The sequence below is a fragment of the Leucopleurus acutus genome (genome assembly GCF_964270905.1).
Source record: "Leucopleurus acutus genome assembly, chromosome: X".
NCBI lineage: Eukaryota > Metazoa > Chordata > Mammalia > Artiodactyla > Delphinidae > Leucopleurus > Leucopleurus acutus.
Genome location: NC_139148.1, coordinates 42,315,018 through 42,333,581, shown reverse-complemented (window position 1 = coordinate 42,333,581; position 18,564 = coordinate 42,315,018). Strand labels below are relative to the sequence as shown.

Sequence of the window (18,564 nt, the reverse complement as noted above, 5' to 3'; positions counted from 1 at the left end):
ATCATTATATTTTATTATATTTACACCTGAAACTAATATTTTATAGTATGTCATGTATACCTCAATTTAAATTTTTAAAAAATATTTTCGGCTGTGCTGCACGGCATGCGGGTTCTTAGTTCCCTGACCCGGGATGAACCCGTGCCCCCTGCAGTGGAAGCGCGGAGTCCTAACCACTGGACCGCCAGGGAATTCCCTAAAAAACAATTTAAAAAAAAACCACGGACCTAGCGTCGTCAAGATCTAATAGGAACGTTAAACATTGTACCTGTGGCCACTCATATTCACTGCAAGAGAGAACACCCAAGGCCATGAGAGTATCCCTCTTTGAGTCCGGGACAGGAAAACAAGTAGACCACTTCCTCTATTTTGCTGCATTTTCCACTAAACCTAATTTATAAGCCTATATCATATTTTTAATGTCTGGTGTGGAGACTGCTCAACTTGATCCAACCATATGGATAAGTTGGCAAGGATTCAATTGGCTGTCTTCTATTTCTTTAGCTAAAGGTCTGGTCTCTGTTATATGGACTATAGAAATTTATGACTGTTATATTTTCAATGTTGGTCATGCCCTGGATCAATAAAAAGGGTCCTTTTTAACTGCTTAATGCTTTTTTCCTTAATTTTATCTTGAATTTATATTGCAACTACTGTTTTCTCTGTCTTTACTTTTCTCACACATTTTTACTCATTGTTTAAAACAATCTTTCTGAATCATTTTGATTTAGACATTATTTGGTTGATTTTTGAATTTTTACTCAATCTGCGTGCCCTTGTCACTTAATGTATGGACTTTAATCCATTAATGTTTATTGTCAGAAACTGAAATTCTGTGTTGTTTTATGTTTTTGGTATTTTTTATGCCTTCTTGGTATTTCCTTAGTGGTCTACCTTTTGTTATGGAATCATTTCTCATTCTTTTTCAAGTGATTTGAAAGTTCTCTTTCCTGTCTTTAATTCAACTTGTGATTATCGTTAAGTTTTTTTTAAAAAAACTTAGTTGAGTCTACAGTTATCTAATTATCTGCAGCAGAAATGAAAGAATACCTATTCATTTCTTCTCTCCTTTGTGAATGGAGTGTGAACACTCCTATGGTCATAAGATAGGTGTCTGAACACTTAGGGTAACAGACCGGGATGTGGAGTCCCATGAGTCATGCGCAGAGCACTTTGGAAACAGGTCAAACAGACTGGGTACAGACACTCCTGGTGTAACACAGATTGTGGTATGAACACTTCTGGAGTCATACAGACTAGGGTGTTGACATGCCTCATGTCACAAAGACTAGAATGTGGACACTCTTGGGTACATATGTACTAGGGTAGGGACCTCCTGCAGTCACACAGATTGGGGTGTAGACACTTTGGGGGTCATACAGACTGGACTTTGGACATATGTGGTCATGCAGACTAGGTCGTGGAGACTCCTCGGCTCACACAGAGTCAGGTATGGATCATGGGAGTGTCTGTGTTCCAGTCTGTGACTCCACTGGAATCTACATTTATCACTGTGAACAGTTTGGTCCACATTGCAATCTCCCACCCTATTATATCTGACTGTAGTCTGTATTTCACCAGTAGTGACCACTTTGAAGTCCTTATAAGTTCAGTAGTTTTCATCCCCTATATTTGAATTCAGACAAGAAGGCCATTAATGCCGGAGTATTTTCCATAAGCCCAGGTTTGAAGTCTTAACCAAAGGGGCACAGATGGTGAAAGACTTAACAATGGTCCAGGTTCAAGGTCAGAAGGTAGGGCATGGATAATGGACTAGTTAACATGCTAGGGTCCGTGCTCTAAAAGAGTACTGACGGTGAAATTACTAACCTTGTTTAAGGTCAGGCCAGAGGGGCAATAACAGTGCTAGCCTTATCAGAGGCCCCAGTGGAAGGCAACACTGCCAGAAGGGAACTGACAGTGGAAGAATTAACACAGACTGTGGTTCAAAGTCAGAGAAGAGGAGCATTGATGGTAGAAGAGTTTACACACAGGGTTCAATAACAGACGAGAAAATCACTGATGGTGGAATAAAGAGACCCAGATTTGGGGTTATGTAAGAGAGGCCAGGATTTTTTTAATTAGTTAACAATAGTTCTGTTTGATTATCTAGACAGAGAGATGTTGATGTTAGAATAGTTAGCAAATGATTGAACTCAGACTAGAGGGGCATTAAGAGTTAACAGAGGCCCTGGTTTAGGGTCAGACCAAAGAAACAGAGATGGAGACAATTGAATAAATATCTGGGTTTGAGCTCAGTCAAAAGAGGAACAGATTCTAGAATAGTTAACAGAGTCCGGGGTTTGAGTTCAGATTCCAGGAGCACTGATGTTGGAAGAAATAACTGTACAAGTTCAATGACAGACTTACAGGCTACTGGTAACAGAACAGTTATCAGAGGATCAGGTTTGAAGTCAAATCACGGGGAAGTTAATGGTGCTATATTTAACAGAGGTTTGAGGATAGGCCTGGAGTGGAGGGATTTAAATGGCTGTGTTGGATAATTAGACCAGTAGATCATTGAATTTGGAAGGGTAAACATCAGACAGATGGCAGAGCAAGGATAGTGGAAGAGCTTTGATAAGGAAGCAGGATGACATTGAAGGTGAAATGACAATAAAAGAGACCCTGGTTTGAGAACAGACCAGCAGGACATTGATGTTGCAGCAGTTAATAGTGGACCAGGTCTGAGGTCAGACCAATGGAGCACTGTGGCTTAAGAGTTAAAATGGCCTGGGTTCAAAGTCAGATCAGAAAGTACTGAAGGTTGAATAGTTAAAAAGAAGCCCTGCACGTCTGGAACCTGTGCTCTGCAATGGGAGAGGCCGCAGCGGTGAGAGGCCCCTGTACCACATAAAAAAAAAAATTAAAAAAAAGAAGCCTAGGTACAACAGTGTCGGAGTCTTGGATGAAGAATTAATAAGAGGTCTGGGTTTGATTTGAGACCAGAGGGGCCTTTCAGTTAGAATATGAAATGAAGGCCTGGGTTCAAGGTCATGCCTAAGGAGCAGTGACGGGAGGATACTTAACAGAGACCTTGTTTTTATGGCAGACCAGAAGGGCACTGATGGTGGAATTATTAATAGAGGAGGTCAAACCAGAGAGGCTGGCATCTTGGAATAGTTCAAAATCAGATCGGAGGCTCCCTGACTTCAGACTATACTACAAAGCTACAGTAATCAAGACACTATGGTACTGGCACAAAAACAGAAATAAAGATCAATGGAACAGGATAGAAAGCCCAGAGATAAACCCACATACATATGGTCACCTTATCTTTGATAAAGGAGGCAAGAATATACAATGGAGAAAAGACAGCCTTTTCAATAACTGGTGCTGGGAAAACTGGACAGCTACATGGAAAAGAATGAAATTAGAACACTCCCTAATACCATATACAAAAATAAACTCAAAATGGATTAAAGACCGAAATGTAAGTCCAGACTCTATAAAACTCTTAGAGGAAAACATAGGCAGAACCCTCTATGACATAAATCACAAGATCCTTTTTGATCCACCCCCTAGAGAAATGGAAATAAAAACAAAAATAAACAAATGGGACCTAATGAAACTTAAAAGTTTTTGCACTGCAAAGGAAACCATAAACAAGATGAAAAGACAACCCTCAGAATGGGAGAATATATTTGCAAATGAAGCAACTGACAGAGGATTAATCTCCAAAATTTACAAGCAGCTCATGCAGCTTGATATCAAAAAAACAAACAACCCAATCCAAAAATGGGCAGAAGACCTAAATAGACATTTCTCCAAAGATACACAGATTGCCAACAAACACATGAAAGAATGCTCAACATCATTAATCATTAGAGAAATGCAAATCAAAACTACAATGAGGTATCACCTCACACCAGTCAGAATGGCCAGCATCAAAAAGTCTACAAACAACAAATGCTGGAGAGGGTGTGGAGAAAAGGGAACACTCTTGCACTGTTGGTGGGAGTGTCAATTGATACAGCCACTATGCAGAACAGTATGGAGGTTCCTTAAAAAACTAAAAATAGAACTACCATATGACCCAGCAATCCCACTACTGGGCAAATACCCTGAGAAAACAATAATTCAACAAGAGTCATGTACCACAATGTTCATTGCAGCTCTATTTACAATAGCCAGGACATGGAAGCAACCTAAGTGTCCATTGACAGATGAATGGATAAAGATGTGGTGCATATATACAATGGAATATTACTGAGCCATAAAAAGAAACAAAATTGAGTTATTTGCAGTGAGGTGGATGGACTTAGAGTCTGTCATACAGAGTGAAGTAAGTCAGAAAGAGAAAAACAAATACCGTATGCTAACACATATATATGGAATCTAAAAAAAAAATGGTTCTGAAGAACCTAGGGGCAGGACAGGAATAAAGACGCAGACGTAGAGAATGGACTTGAGGACACGGGGAGGGGGAAGGGTAAGCTGGGACGAAGTGAGAGAGTAGCACTGACATATATACACTACCAAATGTAAAACAGATAGCTAGTGGGAAGCAGCCGCATAGCACAGGGAGATCAGCTTGATGCTTTGTGACCACCTAGAGGTGTGGGATAGGGAGGGTGGGAGGGAGATGCAAGAGGGAGGAGATATGGGGATATATGTATATGTATAGCTGATTTACTTTGTTATAAAGCAGAAACTAACACACCATTGTAAAGCAATTATACTCCAAGAAAGTTGTTTAAAAAAAATCAGATCAGAGGACCTTGATGTTAGAATAGTTAACAGAAGTCTCCACTCCCAGTCAGACCAGAGGGCTGATGATGGTGGAACAGTTTATAGAGGTCAGGGCAGAAGGGCACCAGCAGTGGAATAACTGAAAAAGCTCTGGGCTTTGGTTGAATGAGAAGCCTATCATGTTGGATTAGTTAAGAGATACCCACGTGAAACTTCAGATCAAAGCGGGTCTTGAAGGAGTAAAGGCTAACAGAGCCCGAATTTGAGGTCAGACCAGAAATGCCTTGATGATTCTAGAGTTCCAAAAGGCCCAGTTCTGACTTCCCTGGTGGCACAGTGGTTAAGAATCCACCTGCCAATGCAGGGGACATGGGTTCGAGCCCTGGTCTGGGAAGATCCCACATGCCATGGAGCAACTGAGCCCGTGTGCCACAACTACTGAGCCTATGCTCTAGAGCCCACAAGCTACAATTACTGGAGCAGGCGTGCTTAGAGCCCATGCTCTGCAACAAGAGTAGCCCCTGCTCACCGCAACTAGAGAGAGCCCGCATGCAGCAACGAAGATCCAACACAGCCCAAAATGAATAAAATAAAATAAATAAATTTTTTAAAAAGGCCCAGTCAGAGCAGAAACCCAGTGATAGTGGGATATTAACTAGAGGCCGGCATTCAAGTTTGGACCAAAGAATAGTCAGCAGAATTTCAGTTCCAGATAAGACCAAAGGGGTATTGATGGTGGAGTGGTTAAGAGTTCCAGATCTGAGGGCTTCCCTGGTGGCACAGTGGTTGAGAGTCCGCCTGCCGACGCGTGTTCGTGCCCCAGTCTGGGAAGATCGCACATGCTGCGGAGCGGCTGGGCCCGTAAGCCATGGCCGCTGAGCCTGTGCGTCCAGAGCCTGTGCTCTGCAGCGGGAGAGGCCACAACAGTGTGAGGCCCGTGTACCGCACAAAAAAAAAAAAAAAAAAAAAAGGGTTCCAGATCTGATGTTAAATCAGAGGCACAGTGATGACGGACAAGTTAACAGAGGTCCAAGTCTGACCAGTAAGTTTATTTTTTTATTATTTGCTCTTTATTTATTTCCCCTTAGGTTGTAAGTCAAAAAAATCATGTTGAAGAATTTAAAGCAGAAGGTCAACTCTGTTACCTCAAAATTTCGCAAGGAGGAAGTCCCCCAAATCATGTATAACAACATCTGTGATCAGTCATCTTGAATCCAGATGCAATGAAGACATGAAAAATGTGAAGAAAAGAAGAAAGTATTAGAGAAAAATGAGGCTCCCTGAAATGATTTTGTGATCTGCTAACCTTAGTGGAAACCAAGCGTCTTTTTGGTGCTCCATACTGTGCAGAAAAGAGTTAACAGCAGGCCTGAATTGCTGTCTTTGGAAAGGCCTGCTTTAAGGGGGGCCCTTGGCTGGCATCTGGAAATTTAGATTCCAGGAAGATTCCCACCACTCTCTAATTGATAAGAGTGACCCACTGTGCCTGAACTGTTCGTCCAAGCACCGTGGTTTATGCTAAACACCTGCTTTCCTTCAGGGAGTCAGGGAGTTGGGTATGTGCCAGGCAGAGGGTGCTTACATGACCAACCCCTAATAGAAACCATGGGCGGAGTCTCTAACAAGCGTCCGTGGTTCACAGTGTTTAACATGTGTTGTCACAACTGAGGGAATTAAGGGTGTCCTGTGAGGCCACTGGAAGATGACCCTTGGAGGCTTGTGCCTGTTTCCCCTGGACTTCACCCCATGCGCCATTTCCCTTTGCTGACTGTGCTCTGTATCTTTTTGCTGTAAAAATCATAGCCATGTATACAACCATATGAGGAGACTGAGAATCCTCCTAGCAAATCACTGAGTCTGTGAACAGTCCAGTTCTCTGGACTATCACCACATCTCATCACCATTTACCTTAAGGTCTGTCAGATGGAAGTACCAGATAGAAATGCTTCTGGCTACAAGTAACTGCACTGTCCAATAACAGTGGCTTGAATGAACAAGAGGTTATTTTCCTCCCTCAACAAGACTGCTGGTGTTAGTTCAGCAGCTCAACAATGTTGGGCCAGGTCGGGGTCTCTGTGACTCTGTGGACTGACCCTGAGGTCTCAAGATGGTAGCTACACTTCCCATTGATACATCTGGATGTGGCAGCCTATGGAGCTGGAGGGAAGGGAGTAGCTGGAGCAAGAGGCTCTTTGATACCCTGGAACTTTGACATTTCCTGGTGACTCAGGTCATTGACAAGGGATTTGGGTTATCAATCTCCCTGTCTACACCCCAAGCTTTCTGACCTCACTCAGGGCTCCTCTCAAATACTGAACATTACTCTGTGTTCTCTGAGCTGTTCCAGGCCTCGAATTTGAGCCCTGGGTGGGCATGGGAGGAGCTAGGGGTAGTCTGGAGTTTCTCTGGAGTGGAGAGAGATTCCCCATCCCTTTCCTCCCACAACAGGAGCCGCTACCTCAGCCTCAGGGTCCATAGTTGCTCTGCACCACCTTGGCGCTCTCAACACCTCTGCTCCCTGCTTGCGGAAAACAACCAATGCACCGACAGGTGTGGGGCCCAGGGTGTGGCTGGCCCAGGGGTGGGGGGAGCCTGGAAGCCTCAGCCTCCCTGAGGAGCCAGCGGAGTCCTGCAGACTAACAGGATGAAACCCCTGTGGTAGAAGCCAACATTCCCTACCTCAGCCCCTCTGCTGCCACCACCTTGGTGCAAGTCCCCATCACTGCTCACCTCAACTACTGCAGGGTCTCCTGACTGATCCCCCTGCTCCCGCTCCCCCATTCCAGTCTGTTCTCTTCACAGTGCCCACAAGGATCCTCTTACAACCAAGTGAGATCATGTCCCTACTCTGCCCAAAATGTTCTGGTGACTCACACCTCACTCAGCAAAAACGCTCAAGTCCTCACTGTGCCCCCAAAGCCCTCCAGGATTGGGCCTGTCCAACCTCATCTCTTAGCAAACCTTAATCTAGCCACACTGGCCTCTACAATGGTCCTCCTGGCACACTCCAGCCTTGGTGCCTCTGAACTGCCTTTTCTCTACCTATGATATTCTTCTTCCTCAACACACTATGGCTCTCTCACTTCATTCAGGTCTTTGTTTAAATTTCACACTGTCAGAGACCCCAAATAGCCGAAGCAATCTTGAGAAAGAAAAACAGAGTTGGAGGAATTAGGCTCCCTGACTTCAGTCTACACTACAAAGCTACAGTAATCAAAACAGTATGGTACTGGCACAAAAACAGAAATACAGATCAATGGAACAAGATAGAAAGCCCAGAAATAAACCCACGCACCTATGATCAATTAATCTACAACAAAGGAGGCAAGAATATACAATGGAGAAAAGAGAGCCTCTTCAATAAGTGGTGCTGGGAAAACTGGACAGCTACCTGTAAAAGAATGAAATTAGAACATTCTTTAACACCATACACAAAAATAAACTCAAAACAGATTAAGGACCTAAATGTGAGACCGGAAACTATAAAACTCTTAGAGGAAAACATATGCAGAACACTCTTTGACATAAATCGCAGCAATATCTTTTTGGTTTCACCTCCTAGAGTAATGAAAATAAAAACAAAAATAAACAAATGGGACCTAATTAAACTTAAAAGCTTTTGCACAGCAAAGGAAACGATAAACAAGACGAAAAGACAACCCTCAGAATGGGAGAAAAGATTTGCAACTGAATCAACGGACAAAGGATTAATCTCCAAAATATATAAACAGCTCATGCAGCTCAATATTAAAAAAAACCAAACAACCCAATCAAAAAATGGGCAGAAGACCTAAATAGGCATTTCTCCAAAGAAGACATACAGATGGCCAAGAAGTACATGAAAAGCTGCTGAACATCACTAATTTGGGTTATCTATCTCCCATCTTCTCTATTAGAGAAGTGCAAATCAAACTACAATAAGGTATCACCTCACACCAGTTAGAATGGGTATCATTAGAAAATCTACAAACAACAAATGCTGGAGAGCGTGTGGAGAAAAGGGAACCCTCTTGCACTGTTGGTGGGAATGTAAATTGACACAGCCACTATGGAGAACAGTATGGAGGTGCCTTAAAAAAGTAAAAATAGAACTACCAATCTACCCAGCAACCCCACCATTGGGCATATACCCTGAGAAAACCATAATTCAAAAAGAGTCATGTACCACAATGTTCATTGCAGCACTATTTACAATAACCAAGACATGGAAGCAACCTAAGTGTCCATTGACAGATGAATGGATAAAGATGTGGCACATATATAAAATGCAATATTATTCAGCCATAAGAAGAAACGAAATTGAATTATCTGTAGTGAGGTGGATGGACCTAGAGTCTGTCGTACAGAGTGAAGTAAGTCAGAAAAAGAAAAACAAATACCATATGCTAACACACATATATGGAATCTAAAAAAAAAGTTGTTCTGATGAACCTAGGGGTAGGACAGGAATAAAGACACAGACGTAGAGAATGGACTTGAGGACACGGGGAGGGGGAAGCATAAGCTGGGACGAAGTGAGAGAGTGGCACGGACATATATACACTACCAAACGTAAAACAGATAGCTAGTGGGAAGCAGCCACATAGCACAGGGAGATCAGCTTGATGCTTTGTGACCACCTAGAGGGGTGGGATAGGGAGGGTGGGAGGGAGACGCAAGAGGGAAGAGATATGGGGATATATGTATATGTATAACTGATTCACTTTGTTATAAATCAGAAACTAACACACCATTGTAAAACAATTATACTCTGATAAAGATATTAAAAAAAAAACCCAAAACCAAAAAAAAAAAAAAAACCCGTATGATCCAGCAATCCCATTCCTGGGCATAGATCCAGAGAAAAAAACCATAATTTGAAAAGATACATGCACCCACAATGTTCACTGCAGCACTATTTACAATAGCCAAGACACGGAAGCAACCTAAATGTCCACTGACAGATGAATGGATAAAGAGGATGTGGTACATATATACAATGGAGTATTACTCAGCCATAAAAAGGAATGAAATAATGCCATTTGCAGCAACATGGATGGGCCTAGAGATTACCATACTAAGTGAAGTAAGTCAGACAGACAAATATCATATGGTATCACTTATATGAGGAATCTAAAACAATGATACAAATGAACTTATTTACAAAACAGAAACAGACTCACAGACTTAGAAAACAAGCGTATGGTTACCAAAGGGGAAAGGTGGGAGGGGGGGATAAATTAGGAGTTTGGGATTAACGTATACACACTTCTAAACATAAAAAAGATAATCAACTAGGACCTAATGTAATACTCCAATATAAAATAAAAATTAAAGAAAAATAAATTTCACACTGTCAGGAACATCTTCCCTGATCAGGACACCAAAAAGAGCCTAACCCTCCCCTCACTCCTGCACTCTGTCCCCTGCCCTTTTTCCTCACAACGCTCAGCTTTAGCTGACCTGTTATATATTTTTGTCTATTATCTACCTGCCTCCGCTAGAATGTAAGCTCCACGAGGGCAGCCATTCCTGCCAGTTTAAGTCACAGCTTGTACCCTCAGTGCCTAGAACAGGTCCCGGCGCACAGAGGTGCTCCACAATGTCTGTCCAAAGCGTGACTGTGTAAAACAGTTGAAGTGGTGCCTGTGACATGGCAGACGTTCATAAACGGTTGTTGAATGAATCCATCAATGAATCAATGCATGAAGGCATGAATGAGGAGGTGAACCCCATCCCATCTTGGGTCCTACAGCTGCCCTCTCCCCCATGCCAACCCCAGAAGACCTGGGAGCCAGTCATCGGCACAACCACAGGAACTTTATTTACAAACACAAGGCTGGGGCCGGAGGCAGGTGGGAAGGTGGACAGTGGCAAGGATGGAAGTCTCCTACTTCTGCTCCCGCCTCCAGACGATGACCATGCCGCTAGCGTCGCTGGAAGCCAGCAGGCTCTCATCGCAGTTGAAGCTGACATCCAGCACGGGCGCGCTGTGGCCCTGCAGCTTGTTGACGGCGGCCTTGGCTGCCCGCTCCACGTCAAAGAAATGCACGCACATGTCCTCGCTGCCCGTCACTGCCCAGATGAGAGACCATCAGGAGGTGTTGCAGGAGGCAGCGGGGTGCCCTGCATGTGAAGTCTCTGAGGTGTTGAGGGATTTATGTCCAAGGTGTGAGGTCCCGGGGCTGGGGGCTCTGGGGTGGACCATCCCCAGATGCAAGGTCACCTAGCTGTTTTGGCTCCGCGTCCAGAGTGTGAGGTCTCTGAGCTCTTTGTTGGTGGCGGGGAGGGGTCTGTGTCTTAGGCTGTGAGGTTTCTGGGCTGTCTGGGGGGTCTGTGTTCAAAGTGTGAGGTTGCTGGGGCGTGAGAGTTCTTGAGGCCCAGGAAGTCAGGGCATTAGGATGTCGTGACAGCTGAGCCAGATCAGCACCAGCCCTGGTCCCTGCCCCTCCCTGGCCACCCAGACACCCCGACCCCATGGGACTCACCCACACAGGCCCCCTGGCGGAAGGACATGAGGGGGCAGAAAATGCTGCGTACGGGGTGCGAGCTCTGCTCAATGGGGAAGCTTCTCTTCAGCTGCAGGGTCCCCTCGTTGTCCACCACCCTGAGAGGAGGAAGAGAGTGGGTTAGGGGGCAGCCTCAGCCCCAGAGGGGGACGAATGGTGGGCCAGTTTGTGTCCCCACCCCTGCACCTGAGGTCTTTTCAAGGTTCATGAAATCCAGTTTTGAGACGACTGCATAAACCTATAAAGCACGGGATGGTGTGTGAGTTAGTGACAGTTTGGAAACTGTATCTGTTGATACAAATGGGGAGCCTCTGCTGTTTAATTTGCTAGTTTCTTTTCCTAAGGGTCCCTAAGAGATCCTGATTTTAGGACAGGCACAAAGAGAGGGAATGACTGACCAAACTACAGCACCCCTGCACCGTGGAATACCACATGGCTATTCAAAGGAATGAACCCGAGCTACTGCAGGGAGCAGCGTGCAGCCCAGGCTGAGAACTGCATTTAGATGACAGACATAAGTGAGTGGGGATAGTAAAACTCCCAGTTTCAAAAAAAAAAATTTAAAAAAAATGAAGGAAGGGAAAGCAGGCCACTGCTCTAAGGGGACTCTAGTCTATTTTATGGCTCAGTTTGCTCATCTGTAAAATGGACATGATTACAGCACCCACCTCACAGGGTTGCTGTGAGGATTAAATGAGGGGATATGAAAGGGCCTGGCCCAGCAACTGCTACGCACATGATAGCTACTGCTATTACCATTACTGCTCCTATTGATGTCACCATTATCATATTATTACTATTATTAGGAGACCGAACCTCTCCCCTCAATGAAGTTAACCTCCATGGCTTAGTCTGCTGGGGAGACAGGGCTCTTGTCTCAGTCTGACAGAGGCGGCAGGCCCCCCACCTCCAGGTGGCCCAGAGAGGAGACCCACCTGTAGAGCAGCAGCTTGTTGAGGCAAGCATTTATGAGCAGCGAGGGGTCCCGGGCCTCGCGGCTGACCCAGGAGCGGGCGGAGATGCTGGTCACAGGGCTGCCCTCATGCACCACCAGACGCTTGGCTTTGGTCAGCTTCCCTGCGGCAGCAGAAGGAGGGGAGGCAACGGTGAGGGTTGGGACTGTGCACCAGAAGGGTGAGGGTGTGAGCAGCTGGATGCAGGCCTAGGGTCTGCCTACCTGTGGCCATGTCGAAGAGGAAGGAGAAAACACTGCCGCGGTCATCACCCGCCCAGAGCAGCCGGCCAGGGGCATCAAAGGACAGAGCGAGGACACGGCCTGTCAGCTTGCTGGATCCACCCTTCACTTTCTTGCCCGTAGAGATGTTCATGACGTGCACGTTGTGCTTGGCATTCCCCACCTGTGTGTGAGACCCGCACACCATCACCCTGCTCCCAGCCACTCCCTCCTTGAGTCTGACCACAGCAGGGCTGCTGTTGATGGGACTGGCTGATCCCTACTGGACTCTCATCACAGTGAGGGTGGGCCGGTAGACTGGAAGGTGACTCAGGCCGGTCATCCTCCCCAGCCAGTCCCTCTTGCAATCTGACCAGAAGAGACAGCTTCTCCCAGAACTCAAGGGGCCTGCCTGGTCCTTCCTGGAGCCTTGACTATACTAGGGTGGCAGCTGCTGCTACAGCTGAAAGGATCCCAGAGCACAGGCTCACTGGGCCAGCTCCCCCTACTCCCCACTCAGGACCAGGCCAGACTTTTCACTTCCTTCCCCTGCCCTCTGACTCTCTATCCGGGTCGGACCACCATGATGCTGCCACTGAGATGAAACAAGGTTTCCAACTAGTAATCCTGCTCCCCAACCAGCAGCCCCTGCAGTTGGAAAACGGTAGGACTACTGCTGATGGGACCATGACCCTACCCCCAGACCGCCCCCCATCCCCGGAGTCTACCACAGTGAGGCCATCCCAGACCAAGAACCACGTCCCCAGTTCTGCCCTGTTTCCCTCTGAGTCTGGCCAGAGGAGGACGGAGGCGATGGACTAGAGGGGACCCCCTTATTCCGACTCCCTGCAACAGCCCTCCTGGCCTGGCATCCCGCCCTCGGCAAGGGGGTGCTCTGGAGCCTGACCACAGTGAGGTTGTTGTTGACTGGCTGGAAGGTGCAGCAGAGCAGTTCGGCGCTGTCTGGGTCAGGGATCTCCCGGATGCAGCGGCCGTCCTCAGAGGCCCAGATGCGCATGGTGGCATCAAGCGAGGTGGACACGAGGATGTCGTTGGAGAGGGACCAGGCGAAGTCGGAGACCCCGCGGGTGTGGCCCCGCAGCACTCGGAGCACGGTGGGCGGGGCGGGCACCAGCTGGCACAGCGAAATGCTGCCATCGAGTGAGCAGCAGGCCAGGCGGTGCCGGTCGTCATTGGCGAAGCGCACCCTGGGGACTGCAAGGCCAAGGAGCCATTTGTGAGAGCTGCCATGCTCACCGGGTGCTTTCATTTACAGAAGGTTCTGACGTGTGAGCCAGGGGCCGGGACCGACTGCACCAGGCACAGTGGCCTCAGCAAAGGGTTTTCCTTGGCTGAGAAAGAGAGTTGGAACGCCAGAAGGCCCTCTACCCAAAGCTCCCTAAATCTTGGCAGGTACTTTATGGATTGCAAATGACTTCTGCAATGCAAAAAGCCTTCTACATCTCAGTAAGCACTTTACAGTTACCAGGGTCTTGGCAGTTTGCAAAACCCACTCTGCCCTTTGCAAGGAGATTTCTCTGCAGCAAAGGTTTTAAGCTCGTTCAAGCGACTCATGACCCCAGAAGCCTTCTGCAAAGTGCTCTTTTAAGCTGCTGAGCCCCTTTATGGTAGACAAAGTAACCAAGACTTTGCAGATCACTTTGCAGAGGGCTTTTAGGTTTTGCGAAAGGTGTGATGAATAGCAATTCCTCTGAGGTGGGCCTGAGACTCTGCATTCCAGAAAAGGATGCACTGGGTGGTTGTCACCCAGTTGTTTGGGCAAATGAGTGGTGACGGGACCCGCCATCCACTGGCTCACCTGCCTCATCCACGTGCTGGTCAAAAACATGGTACATGCCCGCAAAGGCGTAGTTCTCACTCAGCGATGTGTCCCCGGCCATGGCTCGACTTGCTTCTGCTGCTGACGTGGGAACCACGCTGCCGGGGGGCCTAGGCCCCAACAGGAGTGAGGGGTGAGAGGAGGGAGGTACTAGCGTTTGGCCTGCCATTGCCCTGTGGCTCCCCTCCTCCTCACAAACCTTCAGCTGCCCCTGGTGCATACCTGTCCTCATAGACGGCACGGTTCATCTGTGCCTGCAGCTGGTAGGAGCCTCGGCTGACAGAGCGGCGGTGCCCACGGGCCCCCAGGGCCCGAGGGTCATCCTCGAAGTCCTGCAAACAGAGGGTCAGGGTAGGTACACCTTGCAAACAGCCCTCAAGAACCTATGAGATCTAGAGTTTTCAAAATATACCCAGAACCATGGGACTTCCCTGGTGGTCCAGTGGTTAAGACTCTGTGCTTCCATTGCAGAGGGTCAAGGTAGGCGCACCTTGCAAACAGCCCTCAAGAACCTATGAGATCTAGAGTCTTCAAAATATACCCAGAACCATGGGACTTCCCTGGTGGTCCAGTGGTTAAGACTCTGCGCTTCCACTGCAGAGGGCGCAGGTTCGATCCCTGGTCAGGCAACTGAGATACCGCATGCTGGAACCAGATCCCTTCTCACCCCTTCCACTGTCTCCACCGTCACCTGGACTACTGTGGTGTCCTCTGCACTAGTTCCCCTACTCTCATCCTTGCCCCACTCAGCAAATACTTAACAAATGCTCTTTGAACAAAGAATGAACACTTTTCCCCCAGAAAACCACTCAGCTTTGTCTCTTGCCCCATTCAAGTCTCAGCTCAATTGTCACCTCCTCAGAGACGCCTTCCCTGAGCATCCCCATTAAAAATAGCTTCTCTCTGTTCCCAACACCTGTCCTGTTTCATTCCCCAAGTCAGCCTTATTTTTCCATGTTAGCACTCCTCACTACAAGCCATGGTAGTTATTCACTTGTTTACCTGGTTTGCTACGTTTATTGACCTATTTATCTTGTTTATTGCCTGCTTATCAACCTATTTATCTTATTGTCTGTTGATTTATGACATACATTATCTCTTTTTGCCCTCTGCTCATCCTAAGAGCCAGGAACAGTGCCTGGAACATAGCAGGTGCTCGACAAGTCTGTGGAGTGAATATATATGGAGGCAGGTGGCGTGGGGAGGAGCTCACCTCCATGCGGTCAAGGGTAGTGCGGCTGCTGCGGACGATGCTGTTGCTATAGGCACGAGCACTGCCTGGCTCAGAGAGGGGCCCGTAGCGCTGGCCCAGCAGCTGCCCACGCAGCCTCAGGTACTGCCGACGCAATGCTGGAGGGTGCCCAGCCTTGGCATTCTCCCGCAGTAGCTGGCTGCGCCGTCGGATATATTGTGTCCGAAACTGTGGAAACGTTGGTGTGCGGTACGCATTGTACCTGCGATGGCAGGAGGCAAGGCGGGCAGCAGGCACAGGACAGAGGGAATCAATCAGCTCAGGGGATAGGGAAGGAGAATGAGGTGTGTGGCAGTGATAGGTCAGGATGGCAAGTGATCAGCAGTGGTGATGGGGGTCACTCTGGTGTTGTGATAAGGGTGTGTCCGCAGTAATAATGGGCATGGCAATGAGGGCAGTGTGGGCACAATGGAGGCAGTCTGCAGTTCTGCTGGAATTGGTATGGGGTGACTGAGTCAGTGTAGACAATAGGGGCCAATCTGACATGGTGACGGGGGTTAGCATGGGGCAATGGTGGGGGTCAGTATGGCGACTGGGTCAGACTGGGGAAGTGATGGTAAGAGAAGTCTGGGGGCAAAAGTGGGGAACAGGATGTCACCAGCATGGGCTCTATCACCCCCCCACCCCCGACAAAGGCTCCAATACCACAGACTCTGCGCATGCCCACATGTGACTGCATTATCCTAGCATGCTGTTTAACAACCCTCGCTTGCCAGTCATTCCCTGCGGGCAAGCCCCACACCCTGCTACTGCGCATGCTCACCTCCAGCAAGCCCACTCAGCCGCATAAGGCAAGTTCTCCGCCCAGCCTCACTTATCGCCATTGCGCATGCACCACGTAACTTCCGCTCCCGCGAGCTTCGACCCCACGCCTCACCTCGCGTCTACTGCTAAGACCTGCTGCCACACCGCAGCCATTCCCCGGCCTCCTCTTCCGGCGCGTCCGCCCGCGGGAGCCTGCAGGACAAGGGCCTGGAATGTCAGCGTCTCAAGTGAAGAGATCTAGATCCGCCCCTTCCGCCAGGCGATCGTTGCCATAGACACGGAGTCCCTCCAGTCCAGGATGTCACGATATCCCACCCGGCTCTTAGCATGGTCACCACCCCAGTCCTGCCCTTCCCAGGCAGCGCCCAGATGATTCACAGCAGACCTGGCCCCGCCCCTCCCCGGTCACCATAGCAACGCCCCTCCTCCCGCCGCCTAGCAATCCTTGTTGGCATTCTCCACCCATCTTGCCCCCACCGACCCCCGCCTTCCCTTCTCGGGTCCAAGAGCAGGACCCGGGATTAGGGACCACCTCCGGGGCTGCCTCCCGCTCTTGAGGCTCCCGGGGCGGCCCTGAAACCAGTGTCACCCTTCTCTCCTCTCTCAAGCTCCAGCAAGATGGCCGCCTGCTGCCAGGAAGAACTTCCGAACGCAGAACAGATCGATAGGAATCCTCCCCAGGGCGTGGGAGAACCACGCAAGCGCATTAAGGGACGGTAGGTTCTGACACAAGGATGGAGGCTCCGCCCTTTTAAGTTCTATCCAGCCTCAGTCCCTAATGGCATTTTTTTGTGTACACAAGAACAATGTCCAGGGACCACAGGGACAGGGGCTAGTATGCGAATCACTCACTGAAAATCAGAAATATGACTTTCAAAACAAAAAAAACGAAAGGACTTTTTTTGAAAGAGTGGTATAAGCTGCTTTTTAGCAGCACAATCTTGGCCAAGCAAGATTTGAAGTGCAGAATAAAAAATAATCACACATGCAGAGGCCCCCAGAAAATTCTCCAGTTCCTAGGTGACTGATGGGCCTTCAGGCACGCCCAGAGTAAGAAGAGTCCTTTCTGTGTGTCTGTGTTGGGGTGGGCGGCTTGGATACTCCCAGGGAGCTTGGTCTGGGCGTGAGTCTCTGAAGCCAGAAGATATAAATAGGTACAACAAGCTTTGGGGTTTGGATCCCAGGAGGCTATCTGAAATCATCCTTATTTCAACTCCAACAAGAAGCTGCATCTCTATTCATCTTAAGGTGACCAGGATATACAATGTACGAAGTTGGAACACAATGTTTAGTAGCTTCCTTTCGGATCTTGACTTTGACACAATTCTCATTATTGTTCAGATTATTGTATGTGTTATAAAAATAGTGTTATTTTCACACTATTTTTATTTTTAAAATATATTTATTTTTTGGCTGCGTTGGGTCTTCGTTGCCGTGCGTGGGCTTTTCTCTAGTTGCGGCGAGCGGGGCTACTCTTTGCTGTGGTGTGCGGGCTTCTCATTGCGGTGGCTTCTCTTTGTTGCAGAGCACAGGCTCTAGGCATGTGGGCTGCAGTAGCTGTGGCACGTGGGCTCAGTAGTTGTGGCTCGCGGGCTCTAGAGTGCAGGCTCAGTAGTTGTGGCACACGGGCTTAGTCGCTCCACGGCATGTGGGATCTTCCCGGACCAGGGCTCAAACCCGTGTCCCCTGCATTGGCAGGTGGATTCTTAACCACTGCACCACCAGGGAAGTCCCCACACTATTTTTATAATACAACAATCTGAACAGTATTTTTTAAAGCAACCTTAAATGAGACACGGCCAAAAACGTATTGCCCTTTGTATTCTAACAAAAATAGACCACACTGTACTGTACTGATGCAGCAACCTCCCTTGTCCATGTAACTAAGCTATGGGTGGTCTTTTCAGGATATTGAACACTCTCTTGTTTCACGATTGCTAAAGAATAAACTTTGCACAAACGTGTAACCACTAACATTTATTGGACAATGTGCTGGATACTGTTTAAGGTGATTTACATGTATTATCCACTTAATCCTAATAACTGAATGTTGTGGGTCCATTACTACCCCCATTTTACAGATAAGGAAACCTGAAGCCCAGGAAGTTCAAGGGTGACATTTTGTTGAACTGGACCCCTATCTGTGACCAGCATTGGGTTTACAGTTGGCCCTTGAACAACACAGGTTTGAACTCCACGGGTCCACTTACACACAGATTTTTTTCAATAAATATTACAGTATTACACCATCTGTGGTTGGTTGAATCCGCATATGCATAACCGCGGATACGGAGGACCAATTATGGGATTTGAGCATCTGTGGACTCTGGTATCCATGGCAGGTCCTAAAACC

At 47.7% G+C, this 18,564-nt stretch overlaps 1 protein-coding gene across 3 annotated transcripts; it reads right to left on the bottom strand.

The window, feature by feature from the left end:
• Positions 1 to 10,479: 10,479 nt before the first annotated feature.
• On the bottom strand, positions 10,480 to 16,918 carry WDR13 (WD repeat domain 13; the record flags this gene model as incomplete). Of its 3 annotated transcripts, none has more annotated exons than XM_082864707.1 (10): positions 10,480 to 10,746; positions 11,160 to 11,278; positions 12,116 to 12,257; positions 12,358 to 12,538; positions 13,262 to 13,569; positions 14,174 to 14,304; positions 14,417 to 14,526; positions 15,408 to 15,614; positions 16,324 to 16,403; positions 16,744 to 16,918. In XM_082864707.1, 10 exons carry the CDS (start codon positions 16,916 to 16,918, stop codon positions 10,562 to 10,564), a joined length of 1,638 nt encoding a protein of 545 aa, XP_082720833.1. In that variant the 3' UTR covers positions 10,480 to 10,561. The 3 variants fall into 3 exon arrangements, with proteins under 3 accessions (XP_082720833.1, XP_082720835.1, XP_082720834.1); XM_082864709.1 differs by having other exon boundaries at positions 15,408 to 15,648; positions 16,744 to 16,834; XM_082864708.1 differs by lacking the exon at positions 10,480 to 10,746 and adding an exon at positions 11,367 to 11,418 and having other exon boundaries at positions 11,224 to 11,278; positions 15,408 to 15,648; positions 16,744 to 16,833.
• Between the last annotated feature and the right edge of the window lie 1,646 nt (positions 16,919 to 18,564).